At 47.2% G+C, this 23819-nt stretch overlaps 2 protein-coding genes across 2 annotated transcripts; both read left to right on the forward strand.

Moving 5' to 3' along the window:
- Nucleotides 1–1381: 1381 nt before the first annotated feature.
- On the forward strand, nt 1382–4015 carry LOC149281315 (ras-related protein ralB-B). Its single transcript, XM_089499444.1, has 4 exons — nt 1382–1495; nt 1896–2104; nt 3583–3760; nt 3896–4015. The coding sequence occupies exons 1-4, from the start codon at nt 1382–1384 to the stop codon at nt 4013–4015; spliced, it is 621 nt and encodes a 206-aa protein (XP_089355570.1).
- A 16551-nt stretch (nt 4016–20566) lies between these two features.
- Nucleotides 20567–23524, forward strand: LOC149281316 (inhibin beta B chain-like). The gene is made up of 2 exons (XM_089499497.1): nt 20567–20921; nt 22752–23524. Exons 1-2 carry the CDS (start codon nt 20567–20569, stop codon nt 23522–23524), a joined length of 1128 nt encoding a protein of 375 aa, XP_089355623.1.
- Nucleotides 23525–23819: the final 295 nt, after the last annotated feature.

The following is a 23819-nucleotide window of genomic DNA, read 5'->3' on the forward strand; positions in this document are numbered from 1 at the left end:
GTTCGCTGTTTTACTTTCTCTTTGATTCACCAGAGCCCCATTTCAGTAATAATAAATCCCGGGGGACCCGTCACATGTGAGGCTGGACTTACCGTGAACATCCAATCACACTCCGTAGCTTTATCTTCCATTGCATCGCCGGCTAAAGCCTTGCCCGTTGTGACCGCAAACTCATGTCATGATAAGGTTATTATATGTATCGCGATAGATGGTCCCAGAAAAGGATTTATATAAACATTTTACATGAAGGTTTATTTACCCCTTGGAATAACCAAACGGTATTAAGGATTGCATCAGATGGGTGACATCACACCCCACTCCAGCAGTTTCTCCGTGAGATCATGGGGTGGATGTGTCGGAAGGGCAGGCGCTGGCGGAGAGCGGTGTGTTTACGGCCAGCAGGAAACTCCTAGAGGAAACGTAACTCGATACACATTACGCTCCGAACAATTGGAGGAAGTTTCCAGAACGAAGACCCCCCGCTTTCCTTCTTCCTCCGGAGAGCGAAGAGTTTCAAAGTGATCTTCATGTTTAAGGGACACTGAAGGGACGTGAGGCGGCTGTGATACCTTTAATGATAATCCAAGCCCTGGATATGGGATGTATCAGCAAAATCCCCGCGGCAGCAAGAAGATGCCCGTACGGCATAGAATCGCCCCCGTTTCATTATTTTTGTCACAGAGTGGGGGGCGATGCTTTGGATGGTCACCAGACCGTTACAGTTTAGAAAGCTTTGACAATGTGACTCGCATACAGAAGAGCCGTCCCTGGGTTAAAGTTGCAGAAAATCTCAGTGCTGCGTGTCTACAACCCCAATAAAAAATATATTAAAATTTACCTTGAAAGGTCTCAGTATGGATAGTTTTGCAGGAGAGGAGAGAGAGACGGGGATGGGAGAGGAGAGAGAGAGAGAGAGAGACGGGGATGGGAGAGGAGAGAGAGAGAGAGACTGGGAATTGCTGTCACCCGTCAGAATTTGGGATTTATGCGTCTCTTAAAATAACTTACTACAGATTCCTTGGGATAAGCCGGGCGGACCTTACCAGGCGAAAGCTTCCACATGCGTGTTAATTAACCCCTTCTGTCGCTTTAAAAATTTAACTGCAAGTCAGCGTACAAACCGAACGCGGATCCCTGCTGTTGTTTCTTCTCCATAGAGCTTGTAGTCCGTAGGTTACGGCTTTATCCCGGGGATGTCAGGCTAGTAATGTTTCCTCCGCTGTGGCCCCGTTGGGTTCCATGGAGGGTCCCTCCTTAGTGAATAGCGACTCCACTATTGTTTTTTAAGGCTGCTTAATAGCTCGCCCCGAGCCGTGACCGTCCTGTCCGTGTGGTTGCAGGTAGCTGGGACTAGCCGGAGTGTAAGCTGTGAACGGACACCATGGCCACCAACAAGAACAAGAACCCAACCTCGCTGGTGCTGCACAAGGTGATCATGGTCGGCAGCGGCGGCGTCGGCAAGTCTGCCCTCACCTTACAGTTCATGTACGACGAGGTAAGTGTGACAGCTGGGATTTCTCTAGGAGGCTGTGACAATAATCGATAGAGGACACTTTGGTCTCCAAACGCTACTTCAGCTACAATTTAGCTTAATTACTTAAATTTAAATGAGGTTGATCTGGCAGCATTTTGTGGTCAGGAATAAACTCTCCTCCATTTAACGGGGTGGTCTTCATCACCCAAAGAGGGGCCGCAGATATTTTATTTTTGTCGCCTGAGATGTTGCAGACATTGGAGGGAAACGTTGCGTCTGATGCGGCGATAGAACCGCGGTGGGTTAGAGACGAGGTCGAGGGATCGCAGATGGTCTTATATTTTGCGTTAAAGCCGTGATCGCCGAGCCAGGACTTGGCGCTTAACCCTTTGTGATCGGACTCTCTTCGCTCCCTTCCCAGTTTGTAGAAGACTACGAACCAACCAAAGCCGACAGCTACCGGAAGAAAGTGGTCCTGGACGGGGAGGAGGTGCAGATAGACATCCTGGACACGGCCGGGCAGGAGGACTACGCTGCCATTCGGGATAACTATTTCCGCAGCGGAGAGGGCTTCCTCCTGGTCTTCTCCATAACGGAACACGAGTCCTTCACGGCCACGGCCGAATTCCGGTTGGTAACGGCTTCTTTTAAAGGGAAAACCAATTTGGTGCGTCGTGAGTTAATGGTGCACAAGAAACAAGTTTAATATGGTTCAGCAGTTTGGTTTTGTTGCTGGAAGGCATAGATGCCCACATGTCTACTCCCCCGTAAGGGGTATTTATAAAGAATCGCCTACTATGGGGTATTTATAAAGAATCGCCTACTATGGGGGGTATTTTAAGCTACGCATGTATACCTCTGAGTCCTGCACCAGTTCTAAAATAAGTTTAAAAATGAAAACAAGCAGCCGTTTAGAAGAGGCGTCACAGGGGTGTGCTGCGATACGCTATGTTCTAAGCCCACGAGGCAGGTTATGTAACATAATGTGTCGGTACAAATATCTGCAAAAACTCCCCCCCCAGGCGATCATCGAACAAGAGACATTTATCATTCATTTTAAAGAGGGAGTAACGGGTATCTTCTGTTCTCAATTTAATGTCAATTAATCGTCCGGCCGTTTTCTGATCATTTTATGTAAGTAATGAAATGACGCTGAACAGAAGAAATTCCCTTTACACCCTCGGGTAACGCGGAGAGGGGTTGTTTTATTTCTGAGGGCACTTCTACTAGATTATCGTCCTGGTGATCTTATAAGATACCGTTTATAAAAATCCTCCGTTTATAAACCCGGAATATTAAATCGGGGTTCTTCTTTTCGCTGCCGGTGGCGGTAATCCAATCCAGAACCAGGAGCGTGTTACCGGTCATTAGTGTCTGACATGTTCTAAATTATTCCTCATTCCTGCTCTTACACTTCTAAATTTAAACAGCCCGCGGGGTGGGGGGTGGTATAAGGAAAGGTGTAGTTTGCTCATTGTTTGGAGAATATATTAAACTCGGGTTATTGACAGTTTCTGAAATCTCTGCAAAACAGAAACATTCGCCGTCAATCCGTAGCCGTCGTGCGACTCGCAGGAATCCATCAGCCATCGCTGTGAGCGCATTTACAAAAACATACACCCTTTAAAAGGCAATTTATACCCCAATTTATACTGCCATTCATGCATAAGTGCTGCTTTCAGTAGAGGCAGCTGGGGGAATGGGGGGTTCTGTCTCCGGCTGGTGGTACCGGCAATAATGGGGGTTCTGTCTCCGGCTGGTGGTACCGGCGATAATGGGGGTTCTGTCCCCGGCTGGTGGTACCGGCAATAATGGGGGTTCTGTCTCCGGCTGGTGGTACCGGCAATAATGGGGGTTCTGTCTCCGGCTGGTGGTACTGGCAATAATGGGGGTTCTCTCTCTCTGGTGGTGTGTACCGGCAGTAATGGGGGGGTTCCGTCTCTGATGGTGTGGACCGGCAATAATGGGGGGGGGGTCCATCTCTGATGGTGTGGACCGGCAGTAATGGGGGGTTCTGTCTCTCTGATGGTGTGGACCGGCAGTAATGAGGGGGGCTCCCTCTGAGTCACTCTGGCAGTAACTGGTTATCTCCTCCCGTTTGTATTCAGGGAACAAATTCTCCGAGTTAAAGCAGAAGATGATAAGATCCCTCTTCTCGTTGTTGGGAACAAATCGGATTTGGAGGATCGGAGACAAGTCCCGGTGGATGAAGCCAGAAGCAAAGCGGAGGAATGGGGGGTGCAGTACGTGGAGACGTCGGCCAAAACCAGAGCAAACGTAGACAAGGTCAGTGCCGCGGGAGGCTGTATAATGGGGTGTGTGGGGGGGGGAACCTATACCGTGGCGCGGAAAAAAATTTATCTGATTGTCCAACTGCATCGGCTTCCTACGGCCGCCTTACGATATCCCATCTGATTCCAGGTGTTTTTTGACCTGATGAGGGAAATCCGAGCAAAGAAAGTGTCTGAGAACAAGGACAAAAACGGGAAGAAAAGCGGTAAAACCAAGAAGAGCTTCAAGCAGCGCTGCTGTTTACTGTGATTTGGGAGCGAGGGCTGCCGGGGCCCCCCATAAACACTGGGCCCTTTCTAACGCAGCACGTAGTATTTCACTAACTCAGTGTCCGGTCCGGCAGCGAAATGCGTTGCCGGTCCTCTGCAATGAAGTGTTTGAGCCGCAGCTATGTCTGTAACTGGCCCAGTTCTCGTGATATTTTTTATCGTTATTACTTTTTGAAGCCTTATTATTATTATTATGACACCTTTTTTAATACTAGAAACTAAATCACACTTTTTTTTGTTTGTTAACTCATTAAGTGCCATAAAATTCCTCATTCAGTAAAATACGTGGAGGGGAACCACACGCCCCACCGGAGTGTTACGAACTATTGGCCGTGCTGCCGGCCCTGTAAAGAGTTAACACGAAGTAGCAGTCTATGACAGTACAGCGTATCACTACACATGCCAAAAAAAGCTAAATAAAACCACCCAAAATGATTGTTACCCCCTATCCAGGACGAGAAGACCCTCTAACCTCCCTGTCCGTTCCAGAGCTGTGCCGGTATACAGGCCGGTATACGATGGTCCGCCGGTCGCTGACGGCAAGCACTTAAAATGCTTGTTTTTATATTGGTTAAACCAGTAACCCTTTCTCTCCTGACTGAGGTCTGGGGTCACATGTCTCCGTAAAATGTTCTATGCCTATGGAATTCTGATGGAAACAGATGGCTAAAGTACAATGAGCTTCCTGCGTGGCCATAGAGTGTTTGCTTGTCTCAATGGCTCCTGCTGGTATTTAATGCGGGTTTGCGATAATGACTTCCCAATCGGTCTCGAGTGTTTTCCTCGGATTGTTCGGAACTTTCTGCTGCCGTACGGACTGTGAATAAAGAGGTTCGTGCTCAGGCTGCACATATACCTCCAACCGTGTCTAGCACACGTGATGGCGTTGGAGCGTGTTCCCTGACCTTACACGCCACACAACGCGGAAATCGAACGGAACTTCTTTTAATCATTTTTGGGGGTTTGCCGTCTCCGGTTTGTATAATTGCTTCTATAACGCACAGCGCCGTCGCTATGGGTTCAGCCGCCGTCTTCGGCGATGGCGGGATGTGACGTTCTCAACTGCGGCCGCTTTCACAATTAATAAAGAAATTGAAACCTTGAAAGTCTCTGCCGGTCACGTTTTTACCGCAGCAACCGAGAGTCAGCGCTGCTTCCCAAACAGGCCGATCGTTTCAGGGGGTCCTTATTTCCCAAGACGCTTGCTACAGGGTGACGATTATTTTGAGGGGCACCAGCCTGAATTTTAAGCGATTTCCCATTAAAATAGAAAATATCATGCGGTTGTTAGAATGTGCGAGGTTACCGGCGGCTTTACCACCGTATAATTAAATTGCCCCTTAGCCAAAACCTGCCGCCCGGCACCGAGGGGTGCGTGAAGGAGCCGGCGAGAAGTGTGAGCAGCTTTCCTACAAACTCTCTGTCCCGGAGAGACGGCCGGAGTGATCTCTTCCCGGGGAGCCGTCGCTGATGTGGAGATTGAGTTTTTAGCTTTGATTTGAATGTCTGCTTTTTTTTTTTTCTTATACATATAGAAATAGATTTTAAAATATAAAAATATAGATTACTAATAAAATTAATAATTCCGAGCGTTTTTAAAAAAATATATATAATTTATTTTATAAAGGAAGCCCAAAGAATCACTACTTCCAAATTTACAAATTACAGTTAAAAAACCCCCAGCTATTCTGAGATTTTGGAGATTTGGGGTCCCGGCGTTACGCGTTGGGGGCGGGGTTATATGTCGCAGGTAAGCTCAGCGCAGACTCTTTTGCTTCCGTTTTTTATGTATTGCCGAGCAGCGCGTGTAAAGTGCTGCCCCCTGCAGGTATGACCCGGTTATACATCTCGCACACTGCAGGGGGCAGCACTTTACACGCGCTGCTCAGCAACGTGCGAAAAAGTTAATGTGTCCCCGAAAACATGGCTGAGATCACTCGTCCGCAGCAGGTCTGGCCACTGGTTACCCGCAATTCCAAGTCAGCCTTTCAGACGCCGCAGGGTAACCCGAAACCCGCAGGAATTCTGAAGCAAAAGTTTTTGGGGCTGTTCTGGTAAATCCACATGCAGTTTAATAACGTATTATTATTTATAGCGCCATCATATTCCGCAGCGCTGTACAATGGCTAAACGTGACATAAGTAGTAAAATATGTAACAAACTTACAAAACGAGAAGTAAGGAGTGCCTTGGTCACGTGAGCTTACACTCTAGAATTACATTTAAAGGGGCAGTAACACCCGTCCCCCCCCCCCCCCCCCAGTCCCAGCGTTTTGTTATATTGCAGCGGGACGTTTGACGTTGCTGCTCTTCTTTTAGTGGCAGGGGTTAAAAGTTAATCTGATGCAGCAGTAATACCCCTTCTAAATGGTGGCTGACTTAACCCTTTCTGTGGCACCGAAAGCCCATATCGCCCTGTTTGCTAATATTGTGCCGACCTTCCGGTCCAGAATGCGGAAGCACCGGCTTTTGGTTATCGGTGTTAAAAGGGCTGAAAATGAACGTTCTATAAAGAAAATATTTGTATAGGTAACGAGCTGTCAGCGAGAAATACCAAGAAACTGTGAAGGGCATGAGAATGGAGCTGGGGAGAGGCGCTAACGGACGGCGGGGAGGAAAAATGTTTAAACTTCAACGTGTTGCCTTTTGCCAATCCTGCTGCAAATGCGCCACGTCACCCCTTCCTAATAACATGTCTTACTGACCTGTCTGTCTTCATCATATGACAAGTACAGGGCTGGAATTTGCTATGTGTTTATTTTAAAAAAAATAGCCATTTTCTGCAATTTTTTTCTCATAACCCATATTTGTAACATTTAATAATAAAATGCTACATTTGGAACTCCGGTCTTTGTGCTTTGAGTTGAGCCGTTATTATTAATGATCTGGGATACTTAAAAGTGACCCGTGTATTGATTAACCCTTTGATGAACAGGAGGTTAGCGGACAGCTTGCTGTATTCCGCGGGTTCGTGAGCCGTATAAACGTTGGATTTAGGAACGCGGCTGATTCTTGTTGAACGTTTTTATTTGATGCGAAGTTCTGTTTGAAGTTCGATTTTTAAATAAGAAGGTTGATCCTCGCTATTAGCGGAGTTGAGAAGCCATCCCCTTAGTTACCCTGAAAAAGATTTGTAATTTTGTATCTTTTTAATCCTGTTTACCCCAAAACAATCAAAGCCGCAGCGACGCTCGCACGTGCTGTCAAATAACTCCTTTCCTAATTTCCAGATAATGCCCAACCTGCCCTCCTGACAGCCGAGACGTTACAAAGAAGCAGCGATCTTCATGACTCCGTGTAATTACACCCACATGTTCCCTTCGCTCGCACGCCCCGCGCTCACCCAACGCTCCCTTTGTGGAAGGCGACGGATCTTGTCCGTTCAATGCTTCTTCTTCAAAGGGTGTAAATCTGCTTCTCGTCACCGGGGTGTTTAGATCATAAGATCACGCGTTTCGCTTTCAATATGAAAAGAAGGGTAACGAGCTATCAAACTGTGACGCTTCAACATGTTTTCAGGACGTTCCCTGTATCTTTTCCCAAAAAGGATTTAGTAGGCTTGTGTAACCAGGCAGTATTGCGACACGGAAACTCAAGTTCCATAACCATTTATTTTTCTCTAATCCCTTTAATTTGGCAAATTGGTGATGAAACACAAAACCACGAATAAGATTATGAGGATTTTTTTTTATTTTTTTTAAGCAATAAAATGGTTTTGTAAATTTTTTGAAGCCCAGTACCGGATAAATACAGAATGTTCTTACATTTAATTTATATTAATAATGAGTTAATAAGGTATATCAATGGATTAATAATGTTTGTTTATGGATATTCCACAAATGCATAACCTTATATTTATTATACTGGTATAATATATATTTTCTAAAACATCGAATTGACCAATCCGGTCCTTGGATTTATACAAATTACCAAAACATCATGTGACAATAGAAAGAACGTGGTTTGATTGAATTTGTTAGTATGTTTTATCAACCAATTCCTGTCCAAAGGTTCTCTCCTGTATCTGTATAAAAACAGCAGACTTTATAACCAAAACTAAGACAGTCCTGCAAAAACCGAGACTGTTCGTCTGTATGCTAATTTAAGTTATTCTAGCGATATAGGATATCTTGCCTGTGGGTGGCAAAAGCAAAGCTATGGAAAATACTTCAGTTTTAACGTGTAGCTTATTAATATGTAATAAATGCACACGCATGTAGCTATATAAAGGTGTGTGAACATGCGTGTAATGTCCCACACAGAGACGTATTTGATCTGCATGCAGATGTAACACGTTATAGATATGTTATCATCTCCATGTTCATGTGCCTATAACGCATTTAGTGCCCCCACACCTCCATCTGGTGGCAGTTGGGCTTTAACACAGGGTGCCCCTTACCACAGCTCTGGGTTCACTGCTTCGGCTACATATACCCGTTCGCAATAGATTTCCAGAGAAAGCCTCTATGCCCCTGCAGCTCATGCCTGAGTTTGACCAGCAGTCTCCGGGTGAAGCCCTGCTTTTCGGGGTCTCCGGGTCAGCTTCCTTCTTCTCCCAGCAAGAAAGCTGGGTTTGACCCCTGCCCACTTTCCCTCTGACCTCCGTCCAATTCCTGTCCACTAAGGTCCTTCTGGAATTATGCAAAGCCACTCCCCCGAGGAGCGCTGCAGGTGGTTCCTAGGTATGCTGCCATTTAAACCAGTCTGTGAGTACAGCAGCAAAGATTCCCAGCCGAAAAACCCGCCATTGCACTTAAACATATTTCCCATCATGCACTCGACCTTCTTTTCCCGATTGGCAGCTAATTTTTCTAACTGGTGGAAAAAACAGGAAGTAGCTAAGTGAGTGCCCAAAATGCTCGAAGCAAAATATGCTTCATTAGAAATATGTTTTTTTTAAAAACTGCTTAAGCATTTGAACCATTTTTTAAGTCAATATAATAAACATTTTAGAGTGTTATAAGTAATGATACACAGTCCTCCTTAATTCCGTTAAATTCATAAATATAAACATGGTTTTTTTATCATTTCAAAAAAAAATAACGCATTTGCCCAAAGTGCGCGGTTCTATGATTCAAAATTACCGATTACAAAAATCCATCAAATTTTTCTAAAAAGAGAACCAGAAAACTGTGGTAATAATATTTCCCAATGTATTGTTTCCGGCCTCGCTGTAAGATGCCGCTGACATCATTGGGGAGTGACTCCCGTGTATCACCCGGCTCGACAGGCGTGGGGCAGGAGGCAACATGTGGATACGGATATCTGCCCCGGTACGCATTGCGTAACGCTTCAGGATAGTACCTTAAATGTAGATTAAATCTTTAATGGCCAAAAATCATTTTCCTTTGTTTTATGGAGAAAATGAAAGATTACCTTTAGTCATTTTTAGTGTTTGAATGTCACGCTGATGTCTCGATACTGAGCGGTGAACAGTTTTAAGCTGAACACCGTTACCCATTTTTATGCATTATTATTAATAATAATAATAAAAGACAATAAAATAATAATAATTAAAGAATGACAATAAAATATTAATAACATAAAAAAAGATGATATCATCATTATTTTTTTAAATGTTATTATTTTATTGCCATTATATTATTATCGTCATCTTTTATTATTTTATTGTCTATTTTATTATTATTATTATTATTATATTATTATGCCTGATTATATTTCATAAATAGGGGTTAAACACAAACGATTATTTTTCAGGTGAATGCTGGGGTCTCACGTTGACTTTTTCCAAGGGTCTCTCCTTTTTTTTTCCTGTTGATGAACAAAATTTTCTCGAGGGGCATCACTCCGTGTGCATGAAACGGGCACTCGTTGATAAGCGGCCCCCACTTTACCGGTGCGATGTTATAAGTGCCGGTGAAACATACGTCATATGCTTTAAACAAACATATTTTCCAAGGCTTGTGACTCTTTAGAAAGCAGCGTATATTATAGAAGTTACAACGCACTCATATAAATGGCGCATGCAGTTTAGTAGAGGGAAAAGAGGAGAGAGATAGAGGAGAAGAGGGAAGAAAAGAGAGTAAGGAGAGGCTGAGTGAAGGTAAGGAGGCCAGAGAAGACTTTCGGGCCAGAGAGAAGAGAATGGAAAGAAGAAAGAGGGGAAGAGAAAGAAGAATCATAAAGAAAATAGAGGAGAGAAAACAAAGAAGATCAAAATGAGAAAAAGGAGGAGAGGAAACAACAGTGAAAAAGGGAGAAGAGGGAAATGATGGAGAAAGGTGAGCGATAAATAAGAGAGGAGAATGAAAGCAGAGAGAAAAGCGAGACCTCCTCCCTGGGAAATGCAGACTCACCGGCCCACCGGCCCAGCATCTCCCCGGACCTGGGAACCATGTTTGAGTTCACTTTGTCTAATTACTGAACCCAATCAGGGGCGATACCAAGAATCCCAAAAAATAATAATCAAGAATCCCGACGCCACTTTCATTTCTGAAAATATTTATCACAAAAGGAATTTCTGGCTCTTGGGAAGAACCCGTCGCGCGTCTCGGGGCCCAAACATGTTTCGTATTTTCATTTAATGCGAGGCACAGGGTGGAACAGATCAAGCAAACTGGTCCAGCTAGTTCCCTCCCGTCAGATTTCCATCACCTGCAGCCCATCGCGCGGCCCGGGTGTTCAGAATTCCAGCGGTCTGTTTACTGATCAGAAGAAGGAGAAAAGTTACAACAAGAGGCCGGAATCCAACGCTAGAGGGTCAGAGACTGAGATGGAATGGAAGGAATTTTTACTTTACTGACAGGATGGTGGATAAGTGGAACAGCCTCCCAGCAGAAGTGGTAGAGGCTAATACAGTGAGGGAATTTAAACGTTCATGGGATAGGCATATGGCTGCCATTAACTTAGTATATATATATATATATATATATATATATATATATATAGGTGAGCTCTTTGTACCTCTGTCTCAGGGGATGTCCCAGAGATCGGCGACCTCACTCACTCCCATCATACTCAGCCAGCCCAACTAGTTAACAAAAACTAATTTCTGTGAGTTGGCCCCGGGGGCTCCTAGCTTTTGGCTTTGTTGAGTGCCAGCAGCATACAGGAAATGAGGTTAAAATACCTTGTTTTGAATACATTTTATTCCGTGTCATTGTAGGAACGTAAAAGGAGGTCCGGTTACCTGGGAGCTGATTCTAGAAGCACAAAGACTGCCGCCGAGGGATTTATTCTAATAAATGCTAAAAACAAAACACAAAAATGTGGGGTTTTCTACGTTTTTGTTTTAAAATCTATTTGTGGGAAATATACAGACACGGCACGGCCCCGTGTGATGCATCTGGATAAAGGGTTAAATCAGGCCACCTATTGCAGTTTTATTGATCTAGACTGCAAGCTCTTGGGATCACACACATCCTCACGCGGCCTTCCGCAATTTACAGGAAATTCTTGAATTTATGTGTTTTAAATCATGATGAAAATGTGACCAAAGTCATTAATATTTTTTTTATTCCCCCCCCCTTTTTTGGTATCAGCTGCCCATTCTGCCCCCCCCCCGGGTAACCTATTCTCCTTTGGTTTTGCCCCCCTCTGTGAAGTTTTGCCCTGGACAGGGGTAAATCTGAATAATGACTCCGAGTTAGGGGGCATTATCCCTTTTCTAGAGGTGAAGTGACTGTTGTTGTAGGTAATCCAGAAAACAAACGCAGGCTTCCCATCCACCTGCCAGCCCCCGACTAGAGGGGCAGAAGCGTCCTGCGCAGCAGCTGCCCCGGGGTCATTATTCCTGGGTAATTAGACATTAGCTCTGGCCCTGCTAGGATATCAACACATATTACACGGGGTACAAAAGAGAAAATCCCGGCTAATTAAAAAAAACACTATTAATCGGGGCTTAGGACAGCGCTGCGGTTGCCGTGGAAACCAACAGATTTTTTTCTTCTTTTTATCTCAAAGTAAAATTTCTGCAGCCCAAGCGCACGAGATGAATAATCCATCAAAGTGTCACTGATTTATCTATACATTATACAGGGGGCCGGTCACTGATTTATCTATACATTATACAGGGGCCGGTCACTGATTTATCTATACATTATACAGGGGCCGGGTCACTGATTTATCTATACATTATACAGGGGGCCGGTCACTGATTTATCTATACATTATACAGGGGCCGGGTCACTGATTTATCTATACATTATACAGGGGGCCGGTCACTGATTTATCTATACATTATACAGGGGGCCGGCTCACTGATATATCTATACATTATACAGGGGACCGGTCACTGATTTATCTATACATTATACAGGGGCCGGGTCACTGATTTAACTATACATTATACAGGGGCCGGGTCACTAATTTATCTATACATTATACAGGGGGCCGGCTCACTGATCTATCTATACATTATACAGGGGCCGGTCACTGATTTATCTATACATTATACAGGGGCCGGTCACTGATATATCTATACATTATACAGGGGGCCGGTCACTGATTTATCTATACATTATACAGGGGGCCGGTCACTGATTTATCTATACATTATACAGGGGCCGGTCACTGATTTATCTATACATTATACAGGGGCCGGTCGCTGATTTATCTATACATTATACAGGGGGCCGGTCGCTGATTTAGCTATACATTATACAGGGGGCCGGTCACTGATTTAGCTATACATTATACAGGGGGCCAGTCACTGATTTATCTATACATTATACAGGGGGCCGGTCACTGATTTATCTATACATTATACAGGGGCCGGTCACTGATTTATCTATACATTATACAGGGGCCGGGTCACTGATTTATCTATACATTATACAGGGGCCGGTCACTGATTTATCTATACATTATACAGGGGCCGGTCACTGATTTATCTATACATTATACAGGGGGCCGGTCGCTGATTTATCTATACATTATACAGGGGGCCGGTCACTGATTTATCTATACATTATACAGGGGCCGGTCACTGATTTATCTATACATTATACAGGGGCCGGTCACTGATTTATCTATACATTATACAGGGATGTAGCAGAATAGCTCCGGTTATTTTAAGACTATTTCTCTATAAATAAATTCATTGCAGACAAAGCGGCCGACCGCTGGATAAAGCGAAGTGCGGAGGGGGTCTATAAAGCGAGGACTGAATCGCAGCGAAGCGACCGCGGCCCCCGGCTTCACTTAGTTAAACTTTTTTTAACGTGCTTGTCAGACCCAGCGGTTTATTTTAAGCACAATGCGTGGAGGGGTCCGCCGTGTGAGCGAAACAAGAGGGGCTCCGGGGTCCGCCTGGCAAACAAGGCCACCATTATTCTGTTTTCGGAGTTCTGTAATAACATGACTTCCACTTCATATTCCCCTTTCACTGCTTTCCCAACTACGCATAAAGCCTGGAATTAAACCCCCCGTCGCCTCACAGCGGGGGCTCCTAATTAGATATAAATACATTTAAAGAAAGGTGGCCCTTCTCATTCATCCCGGCCGCGGAGGGGAGAACTGGCGGCCTGAATGGGGACTCTCAACGCCGTCCTCTTTTGTCACATTAGCACCTAACACGGCTTCCAAAACCAAAACACGACTCCTGCCGGGGCGAGGGAGAGGGGGCCGCGTGGGCCAAATCCTGAAAGGAAGCGGCTTTACCGGCCAATCAACAGCCAAGGTCGCTGGGGGGGGGTATAATGGCACTTTTTGAACCCTCAAGGTCACCCTGGTTGGGTTTTATGGAAGAAAATGTAAGGATTCCGACAAGTGGGATGAAAAGGAACGGGAAGCCTGCGTTGTAACAAAGGATGAGAAACGAACGGAAAGCGATACAAACGTAACCCGGCTGCGTCTTTTTACAATAATAACTTCTTTCATGTAAAAGATTTTCTTATCATTATATTGATAATTTAAATGGCGTTAACTTTGCCATTAGTGGCTTTTATTCGACAAATAGAAACTGGGGTCTGTCCCCTGAAGATGGTGATGTCGATCTATATAACACATATTATTAACCTCGAGTGAGCCTGGCCACCAGAGCTGACAATCAAAAATGCGTATTCTTATACCTATAGATCAGCGACTGAGGCTTTAAACCCACCAGATGTCAAACAAGAAAAGATTCGGCTGGTGTTGAGAAGATGGGGGAGGACATTTTCCTTTGCACTCTCTACTTCCTGTTTAAGGCCAGCTTCCTGCTCAGAGTCCGGAGGAATAACTCGTAAGAGTAACTACTTCCCCTTCCTGGCTGGAAAACAGAAAAGCCATTTATCGTTCTATGAAATAGTTTATGTGCCTCGGATGGAACTTTTTGTCAACTTATGGCAGAAAATGTAAGGGTTTTTTTGTATTGGGAAGGGAAACGTATTATGTGTTCCCATCTTATAATATGATTTTTCCTCCCCTGTGCCCCTCTTTTGGATTTTGGACTTGGATGGGAAGTGGGCAGGGAGTGGGACTGCAGCGCCGCAGCCGGGACCCGGAGTTTCTCCACGGTGACACAGAGACCTGGAGAAGCTCCCCTTGCCTCTCTTTTATCCCCTGATACCCCTCTCTCCTCCCCTGATGCCCCCCCATGCCCCCCCCCCGATGCCCCTCTTTTCTAGGAGGTCAGAATGTTTGCTGGGTATGAGGGGATCGCAGGGTTCTACAGCCCTAAAAGCCCCGATAATGTGTATAGAAACAGCAGGGAACTGCTTCATAAATTAAACGGGGTAAATAAACCCCATTATTCTTCTTCTAAATGCCCCACCCAGTTCCACAAATACCCCACCCAGTTCCACAAATACCCCACCCAGCCATGGCTCTAACCACACCCTCTAGCGCAAACAGTGCCCCTCTTTGAGGCATTTGATGTGTTGGGGGTATATACGGGTTCAGGGCAATAGATCTGGGTGGCACTGGGTTTCAGCCTCTGCTCTCCCATTTCTCCCAGTAACGTTACTGGTTTCCCCCGCGTTCTCTTGGAAATCAGAGGATTTTTTTTAAGTCGCTTTTTTCACCCCTTTCCGGGTGTAATATTTATTTATTTATAATCTATTTATTACGTTTTTTTGCCTCCTCAGCATCATCCAGGCCATGTTTTAACCCTTTCTGTTGCGCGTCCCCCTCGAAGGGTTAACACTCCCTGTGTTATTTTGTTAAACACGGTAACGTTGCTACAGAGACTCAGTCGTGTTGCGACCCGCGGCTCCTCCTGCCACAAACTTTATTATTTGTTGACTTAAGGAATGTTTTTTTTCAAAAAATAAAAAACAGCGGTTACTACAGAGGCCGACGACGGCTCACTGAGCGCCTCTCATTAAGGGATTATAGGGGAGGCAGAGGGGTGGCGGGCGGTTTGGAGGGGCGGTGGGCAGACGGGCGGAGGGGTGACAAGCGGGCGGAGGGGTGACGAGCGTGAAGAGGAGCGGCGGAGGGGCAGCGAGCAGAGAAGCGGCGGCGGGCGGGTGGAGGGGAGCCGGGCACTGCCACCTTCTAGACAATTCGAGAGAATGAAACCCACGGGGCAGGCGTAAGGCTCCTTTATAGAAGAGAAGCCCCAGGGGCAAATAGGGTCTGGGCTCTTGTGGGCAGATTAGACGGACCAGCGGCTCTTTTCTGCCGGCAGATTCCCGGCGATGTATAAAGCGCAATCCTAGTGCAACATTTTAAAAATGATCTTGTTGCCATAGCAACCAATGTCATGTTTCTCCTGACAGGACCATCTGATTGGCTGCGAAGGTTCGGTGATCGGATTTGTATCGGATTTTTCAACAATCCCCCCCCCCATCAAACGATCAGCAGGTCGGTGGCTGCGATTATTGTGGTCCGGCTCACGACGCTGCAGCCGAGCAGAGAAAAGTTAGAATTTTTCTTTTGCGTAACTTTGTATCATCCGTTAATTTGTGTTTATTGTTCGATCGACAAACATCTCGCTTCCGCTCGCTCCAGCTCCGAGCCAATGAAATCTTCCGATCAGCCGAAACTCAGGCTTTTTAAACAATAACAATCTTAAGCGTTTTTTTTGCATTAAATGATCAATAAAGTAAAAGCCACATTCCATCCGTAACAACGTATCGCCCGCGAAGCTCTGCGTATGAAGGAGCTCCTCGCCCCGTACGGGGGGGGGTAACCGAGACCCGGGGCAGGGCAGATTGAAGCTGCGCTGTTGCTCTCTATCGGGCGAAGGGCGTTCACTCTTCCAAAAATAGCCCTTCGAAAATCACCCCCCCGGGGCAGAAGAAACGGCAGAGAAGCTGCCGGCTCCCCACCCAGCCGCAGCACGGGACGTTTATCCGCTTACACCCATGTTTATTCCTCCTCGTTGCCTCGTCTGAAGTCCTCGGCCTCCGGGGCCTGATTTGCGCGACTCTTTGAGGTGATGAAGGTTCAGTGTATGTAATGATAGCAATAAATACGCGCCAACTCACCCAGGACAAGTCCCGAGGCGACAAGCGGAATGCTAGTATTATACATTGTACTCATAGATACCATGTCTCCCTGTTTGAAGGGGACAGTCCCTCCTTAAGCCCAAATGTGTAGAGAAACAGCAGGAAAAGGGTTAATAAAGGAAACGATTCCAATTCAGTTCCATCAAAATCTATTAAAGAGAAGGACGCGGGAATCATCGCGGCGGCTGGTTTAATGGTGAGCGGGCAGGGGGTAATAGGGGGTCGCTGGGGGGTATAAGACGGAGTATCGTGACAGGGAGAAGTACGGACGACGTTAAGAAGACGACGTCTGGAGGAAGCGAGAACTGGAGGACATGGCAGGCTGAGGGGTAACGTACCCAGAAAGGGTAGTAGATACATGGAATAGTACCCAGAAAAGGCAGTGGATACATGGAATAGACTTCCAGGGGAAGCAGGAACGCAGTTAAAGGATGCAATGTAGTTTGGAACGTGCAGAAAGCTGATCTTTTAGTGAATGGGCCGGACAGATGGGCCGCTGGGGGCAGTTAATGGGTTAACACTGACGTACGACGGCCGGGCGATTAATACTCGATTCACGTAATAAAAGCGGCATGAGGTTAAATGGGATTTTCCAAAATGGGAAGATGGAGAAAAAAAGGATCATGGGGTAACATTTAATTCCGGGGGGGGGCGGTGTTTTAAGGGGGTTATCTCAGACTTGCCCCCATTAACTGATGTGAACTGTTGTGTCTGAGATATTACCCCGGAGGGGGGCAACAAGGCGGATCAGGACCTGACCCGTTACCTTACGAATTTAACGGGAATCCGCCGGTCTCGTTACTGATCTAGGAGAACGCGCAAAAATATACATTTCCAGCATCTGCCCGGTAACAGGTTTTTTATTGGTTTAAATATTTTTCAAAGCAGAGAGAAGCGACAAGAATGGGTTAAAGTGACAGGTTAAGGTGACATCTGCTTTAGCACAGGTGAGCTGAGTAATGATGTCATCTGATGCAATGGATGGTATCGGATCACATTACACAATTTTATCTATTATGCCAGGAAAGGCCGAGCCTTGGATGGCTTGGAGTGATGTTATTTGCAGTCCTTCCCTTGCTCTGCTTTATGGGGTAAATGCTTAAGGAAAGTTTGGAATCTTTACTATTTCCTCCCCAGTCTTACAGGATGTGTTTAGTTTTACACAAAAATAAAAAGCCTTTTGACTATACTTAAAGACATAAATGGAACAGCCTCCCAGCAGAAGTGGTAGAGGGTAGTACAGTGAGGGTATTAAACATGCATGGGATAGACATACGGCTCCTGAATCTAAGACGAGACCAACGACTGATTAAGGTTTGAGTCTTTACAGCAGGAGAAACGGGCGACTAGACGGGGGCCGCCGGGGGCCGATCTGCCGGCAGGGTCTGGGTTTCTCGGGTGATTGCGCCGTTTCTGATCTCCGCAGATAGGTGGCGCTCTCTGCCAATCTTTTATTTCCTACGCCACTTTTGGGCTCCGAGGGCAGAATCTGAATCTCGATAATGATGGTAATCGCCCGATGATAAGAAGACGCTTTTATTCCCGCGTTCAGCGGTCGTCGCTCCGTTACATTTTGGCCCAATAAAAATATCGTTTAAATACTTTAAAAAATGTTGGTGAGACCTGGCATAAACCACACGCAATATTATCCCAGCTGGGGTGAAATAACAGCCCGCAATGGGGTAAACAAATCGAATAATGTTTACAAAACCAATAGAATTTAATCTGTTGGTTGCGTGTGGTTGGTTGGTTGGTTATATGTGGCGCATTCCGTTCCCCTCTACCCCTTCTGCTGGCAGGCTGTTCCACTTACCCACTTCCCTCTCAGTAAAGTAAAACTCCCTTCTGTCCCATCTCTGACCCTCTAGTGTTAGATTCCCGTCTCTTGTTGAATTCAATGATTATTCCGCATGCAGATTCCCAGCAAATCTCTGCAAAAAGGGAAGGGATTTTTTTAAACCTATTTCCTGTCTGGGGGTAACTTTATAAAGCGCGAGACCCTCCGGCATCCCCGGCCCAACTCACCAGTGAAATGTCAGAGGCTATTCCTGCACTGCCCTCGCCCCCCAAAGACCCCCAAATGCCCAATGTAATGACTCTCCAGGGGCAATTTACTGCCGAGGGCAGAAATACCCAAATGAAGTCTCAGGCCAGGGTTGTGACCGCTTTGTGACGCCTGCGTGTGAGCTGGCGGGATCGGAGCGCTGCACGCGTCTCACCGACAGATCACACATGAGGACGCGGCCTGATTAACCTCTCGTGTGCCAGGGGCATTTTCCTGCCCCTGGTGCTTTTTAATGTCTTGGACTGCCCCTCCTGTGTGGCACTCGTGAGGCTTACGGTGTGGGCATTTAACTCATTGGTGACCGCGCAGAAGCAGAACTCTTAACCCTTTCGGTGTCATTTAGAGTGCCGGAAAAAAACACCTGCATTTGGCGACTGCGTGTCTTTTAATGCCGTGAGGCCCGTTCTGGCCCACGTCAGGCCTGCGGTCATGAGGCGGTTAACTTATTTTTCTGATTTCAATCTTATTTTTGTACTAAGGGACATATCACACCCCCCGGGAAGAAATCAACAGGTAGGAGGTTATTCGAGGGTTAATTGCAGATACATTTAAATGGAAAATCCCCAAAACTGAGCAAAAGTGAGAATTTTACAAACAAAAAAAATTAGCAGACAGACCCCTCGGACCCTCACCGCCCCCAAAGAGTCCCGCTGCCCCTGCGTAATTACACCCCAGAACTGCCTTATCACCCCAAAGGGATGTGGGGTAAACAAATCTTTTATCAGGAAGGCGGCATTTTAACCCTAATACCCCCAGCGATGCTGTTGCCCCAAATGTTAATATTAGCTTGGGGTGGAAGGGGAATTCTCTTTAACTCATTAAGTACCCAGGATTGCTTTGACTCTGGCACCCACATGGTTAAAGCAGCAGTGACAGTTCTGTAGCTAACCCTTCAATGATATCTATATATAATCTATGTGATTAACCCTTGAGTGGTGCAGTTGCAGTAAAGTCTGGGTAATTAACCCTTGAGTGTTACAAATGTCACATGCCAGGGGTAATTAATGACCATGAAGGGCAGGAATAATTAGGAACTATTAGCAAGTCCTGCAAGAAACATTTACCCCCCAGGGGGTGTGAAGCCCACTCAGCCAGGGGCAGCATTTTCGCTGGTAGCTGAAGGGTTAAGCGCATTGTTTAGGGTTTTCTTTTCCTTTTTTCTGAAAACAAGAAAACAAACTTTCTGAAAAAAACAAATACCCCCACCCCATACTGCAGAGTGAGGGGACTGCAACTCCCATCATGCAGCTGGCTGAGGGTTGTGGGACTCCCTGGCATATGCGTGGCAGGATGCCGGATGGATCTGAGCGCCCACAACCCCCCCCCCCGTGCCCCCAGCGGGGCTTCCCTCTGCCTCCTATAAAGGGTTAGCGAGGGGCAGATCCCTAGCGCCTCTGCATCACAACAGCCCTTGGGGCAAATGGTTGGGTCTCCCACACGGCGCAGGCTGCAGCCCCCACGTGGTTCTCTGCGGTATAAAGGTTCAGGGCCGGCCCCGAGCCCCGAGCGCAAACACCCAGCACACGGAGCCTCTCACCGCACCAAGTGCCCCGCAACGCGACCCCGAGCCGGGCACGGACACCCGGAGGAGGGACTCCGGAGCAGGGAGAGGACTGACTCGCGACTAGACACCTCCAAGGACTGATTCCAGAGCGGGGACACCCGGAGGAGTGAGTCCGGAGCGGGGACTCCCATGATCAGGACCTTTTCCCGAGGACTGCATTAACTCTGAGAACCGGACACATCGGGGCATTCCGGGGGCTGATCTCACGCGGGGACCCCAATGGACCTGGACTAATTTCAGACATCTTCTGGAGTGAAGGAGCCTCCGGGGAATCGGATCTGTGTCAGGGGACAGGTTCTGCAACAGGGGCCCCAATTTCATGGTTGTGGCGCAGGAGCCCCTGGGGCAGATCTCGCTGTCAGAAGCACTCGGGGCAGGAGGCGGGTCTCGGTGTGAAGGCTGTCACCCGCCGGGGGCACGGGGCTCACCTACCCGGTGCGGACTGTGACAGGGGCCCCAGGGACCTCCTCCGCTGGCTAAGTGACTGCAAGCTCCGTGACCTAGGACTATGTCTGCGCTTCTCCTCGCCCTCCTGGTGGCCGGTGCCCTGGGTAGCCCCACCCCGGTCCCCGATCCCCATGCCGGGGGCAGCTGCTCGTCCTGCGGGTTCCGAGCCCCGGAGGAGGCGGCTCACACGGACCTGCTGGAGGCGGTGAAGCGGCACATCCTGAGCCGGTTGCACCTGCGGGACCGACCGAACATCACCCACGCGGTGCCCCGGGCGGCCATGCTCACTGCCCTGCGGAAGCTGCATGCCGGCCGGCTCCGGGAGGACGGGAGGCTGGAGATCCCCGAACTGGACGGACACGGCGGCCCCGAGCCGCCCGAGCAGAGCTCCGAGATCATCAGCTTCGCAGAAACAGGTGCGCAGGAGTGACCGGGGCAAACAGGGAGGGGGGGGCGGGGGCAGATTGGAGGGGCAGATGGGGCAGGAGGGGATGGAAGTTTGAACTGTCATGTTGAGGAGCCGAGGCGGACACACAGGGGTCGGCGCTCTGGGGTATGTTTGGCTCCGCAGGAGTATCTGACAAGGACCCGGCACCCAGCGCAGGGAGAACACAGAACATCTGGGGCTGTCTATGGCCGGATTATCATATCATATAATCAATTATTTATAATAATAATACATAATATAACATATAATAATATATAACATGTATAATGGAATATAATCATCTATAAAGTAATATATTATATATAATCTAATAATGATATATAATAAGTAATATAATGTAATAAATAATATAACATGTAATATAATAATATAATGTGATATAATAATAATATGTAAAGTAATCTAATAATAAATAATATATAATAAATAATACTATAACATATAAGGTGATACAAAGTACCGCTTATACTCAGATGCCCAGAACCGGCTCGACTACATACATGATTCATGTCTGTGAAAAGGTCAGAGAATTCACTGTTTAAACGGGATTGTGTGGCCCCCATGGACACCTGCCACCTCCGCTGGGCACAGGGTGCAGGGTTAGTACAGGATTGTGTTGCTGGTTGGGTTTTGTTGTGCAGCTCAGAGACGCAATTTGCACTAACAAGGGACACACGGAGGGTGAGTGTTTTAGCGCGTGTGTCACTGTTAGTGTGTGTTAGTGTGTCACTGTGTGTGTTAGTGTATTAGTTTGTGTGTCAGTAATTGTGTTAGTGTGTGTGTGTTTGTGCAGCTCAACTGAGGACACCAAGGTATCCCTGGGACTGTAAGGCTGGTGTCCTCCTGCGATGTAAGTGCGGCCGGCAGCACATGACGTTTTGCTCACGCAGCCGGCGGTCTCACCCTGCGGCACACCGCCTGTCGCTGGAGCATCCGATCAGGAGAGTGTGTGCCCGCGTGTGTGTGGGACTGCGTGCATGCGTGTGTGTGTGCATGCGTGTGTGTGTGTGTTCACGTTCACTGCCCAGCGTGAGGTAACACGAGGGTATAAACACGAGACAACTTTGTAATCGAAAGTAAAATCATTATTTCCAGAGTATGACGGCGATATATAAATAATAATAATAACACATTGTACAGCGCTGCGGAGTATGACGGCGATATATAAATAATAATAACACACATTGTACAGCGCTGCGGAGTATGACGGCGATATATAAATAATAATAACACACATTGTACAGCACTGTTTATGTAAATATTCTCCTGTATATTTTAAGAATTCGGGGGTCCCAACACCTCCAGCCCCCCATTTATTACCAAACACATGGAGGTTAACATTCTGGCAGTTCATTGGTCAGCTGGGGATACAATGTTACAGAATTAACCCATTATTGGTTAGTGGTGGATACATTATTAACCTATTGTACACCGCATGAGGTTTTCATAGAGATTCTTAAAATATTTTTTCTGTAGATACATTTTTTACGCAGAATCATCAGATTTGACAGGAACGTGATTAAAATTCCACAAACATCTTTCATCCAATCCTATTGGCCGCTCGATCAATCGCTGTCCTGCAGGGCCTTTTTTTTTTTTTTTTTTACCACTAGGGGCCACAACTCTATATAATCATTGGATGGATAACTGTCCCAAAAATACAGATATTTGAGCTTCCGAATAGAAAGTAACATTTAGTGGCTCGGAATGTTGGCGATTTTCAGGGTTTTTGTGTTTTTTTATGTAGCTTTTGTTGAACGTTCCGCGTGTTTTAACGCCACTTTATTAACTCCCGCAGATGATGTGACGGCTGCGAGGGTTCGCCTCTCCTTCACCATCTCCAACGAGGGCAACCAGAACCTCTTCGTGTTCCAGTCCAACCTGTGGCTCTACCTGAAGCTCCCCGACGTCCTGGAGAAGAGCGGGAGGCGGAAGGTCCGCATTAAGGTCCACCTGGAAGACCCGGCCGGCCCCGGCAGGATGAACGTGGTGGAGAAGAAGGTTGACATGAGGAGGAGCGGCTGGCACACGTTCCCTCTGACCGACACCATCCAGGCGCTCTTCGAAAAGGGAGAGCGCCGGCTGAACCTCGAAGTCCAGTGCGACGGCTGCGAGGATCGCTCGGTGATTCCCGTCTATGTGGATCCCGGAGAAGAATCTCATCGGCCCTTTTTGGTGATTCACGCGCGGCTCGCGGACAACCAGCACCGGATTCGGAAGCGGGGCCTGGAGTGCGACGGCCGCACGAATCTGTGTTGCAGGCAACAATTCTACATTGACTTCCGGCTTATCGGATGGAACGATTGGATCATAGCTCCGTCGGGGTACTTCGGGAATTACTGCGAAGGCAGCTGCCCGGCATACCTGGCAGGGGTACCGGGGTCCGCCTCGTCCTTCCACACGGCCGTGGTGAACCAGTACAGAATGAGGGGCTTGAACCCGGGGACAGTTAACTCTTGCTGCATTCCTACCAAGCTCAGCACCATGTCCATGCTATACTTCGACGATGAGTACAACATTGTCAAGAGGGACGTTCCTAACATGATCGTGGAAGAGTGCGGCTGCGCGTGATAGGAATGGCAGGAGCGCTTCCCAGATACACTGCGCTTCCTCCCGTAGGGACGTCACGGAGGGAACAATTTTACAAAAAGTGAGGCCAGTCTGTGGATCTCGCGTCGTTCCCACCTTACAAGACTAAGCAGACCAGGACCACAGAGGCCCGACTCGCTACGAGGAGCAGCATTCTGACGCCGGCGAATGGAAAGAGCCTGCAGGTTTTCGTCAATTTTTTTGGGGCCAGGAAAGCAATTTGTGGATTTAAAGATTCCTGAACGTGACCGACCAGGGAAGCCTCTCCCCACCGTCC

The sequence above is a fragment of the Sceloporus occidentalis genome, unplaced genomic scaffold (genome assembly GCF_023333645.1).
Source record: "Sceloporus occidentalis isolate IW3139 unplaced genomic scaffold, rSceOcc1.0.p SCAF_136, whole genome shotgun sequence".
NCBI classification, from domain to species: Eukaryota; Metazoa; Chordata; class Lepidosauria; order Squamata; family Phrynosomatidae; genus Sceloporus; species Sceloporus occidentalis.

Excerpts from the sequence above, each read along its gene's own strand:
- LOC149281316 (XM_089499497.1), top strand. The coding sequence starts at position 20,567 with ATGTCTGCGCTTCTCCTCGCCCTCCTGGTGGCCGGTGCCCTGGGTAGC. Across the intron at positions 20,922-22,751 it reads CATCAGCTTCGCAGAAACAG|ATGATGTGACGGCTGCGAGG; the intron begins GTGCGCAGGAGT and ends TAACTCCCGCAG.
- LOC149281315 (XM_089499444.1), top strand. The coding sequence starts at position 1,382 with ATGGCCACCAACAAGAACAAGAACCCAACCTCGCTGGTGCTGCACAAG. Across the intron at positions 1,496-1,895 it reads TACAGTTCATGTACGACGAG|TTTGTAGAAGACTACGAACC; the intron begins GTAAGTGTGACA and ends CTCCCTTCCCAG. Across the intron at positions 2,105-3,582 it reads ACGGCCACGGCCGAATTCCG|GGAACAAATTCTCCGAGTTA; the intron begins GTTGGTAACGGC and ends GTTTGTATTCAG.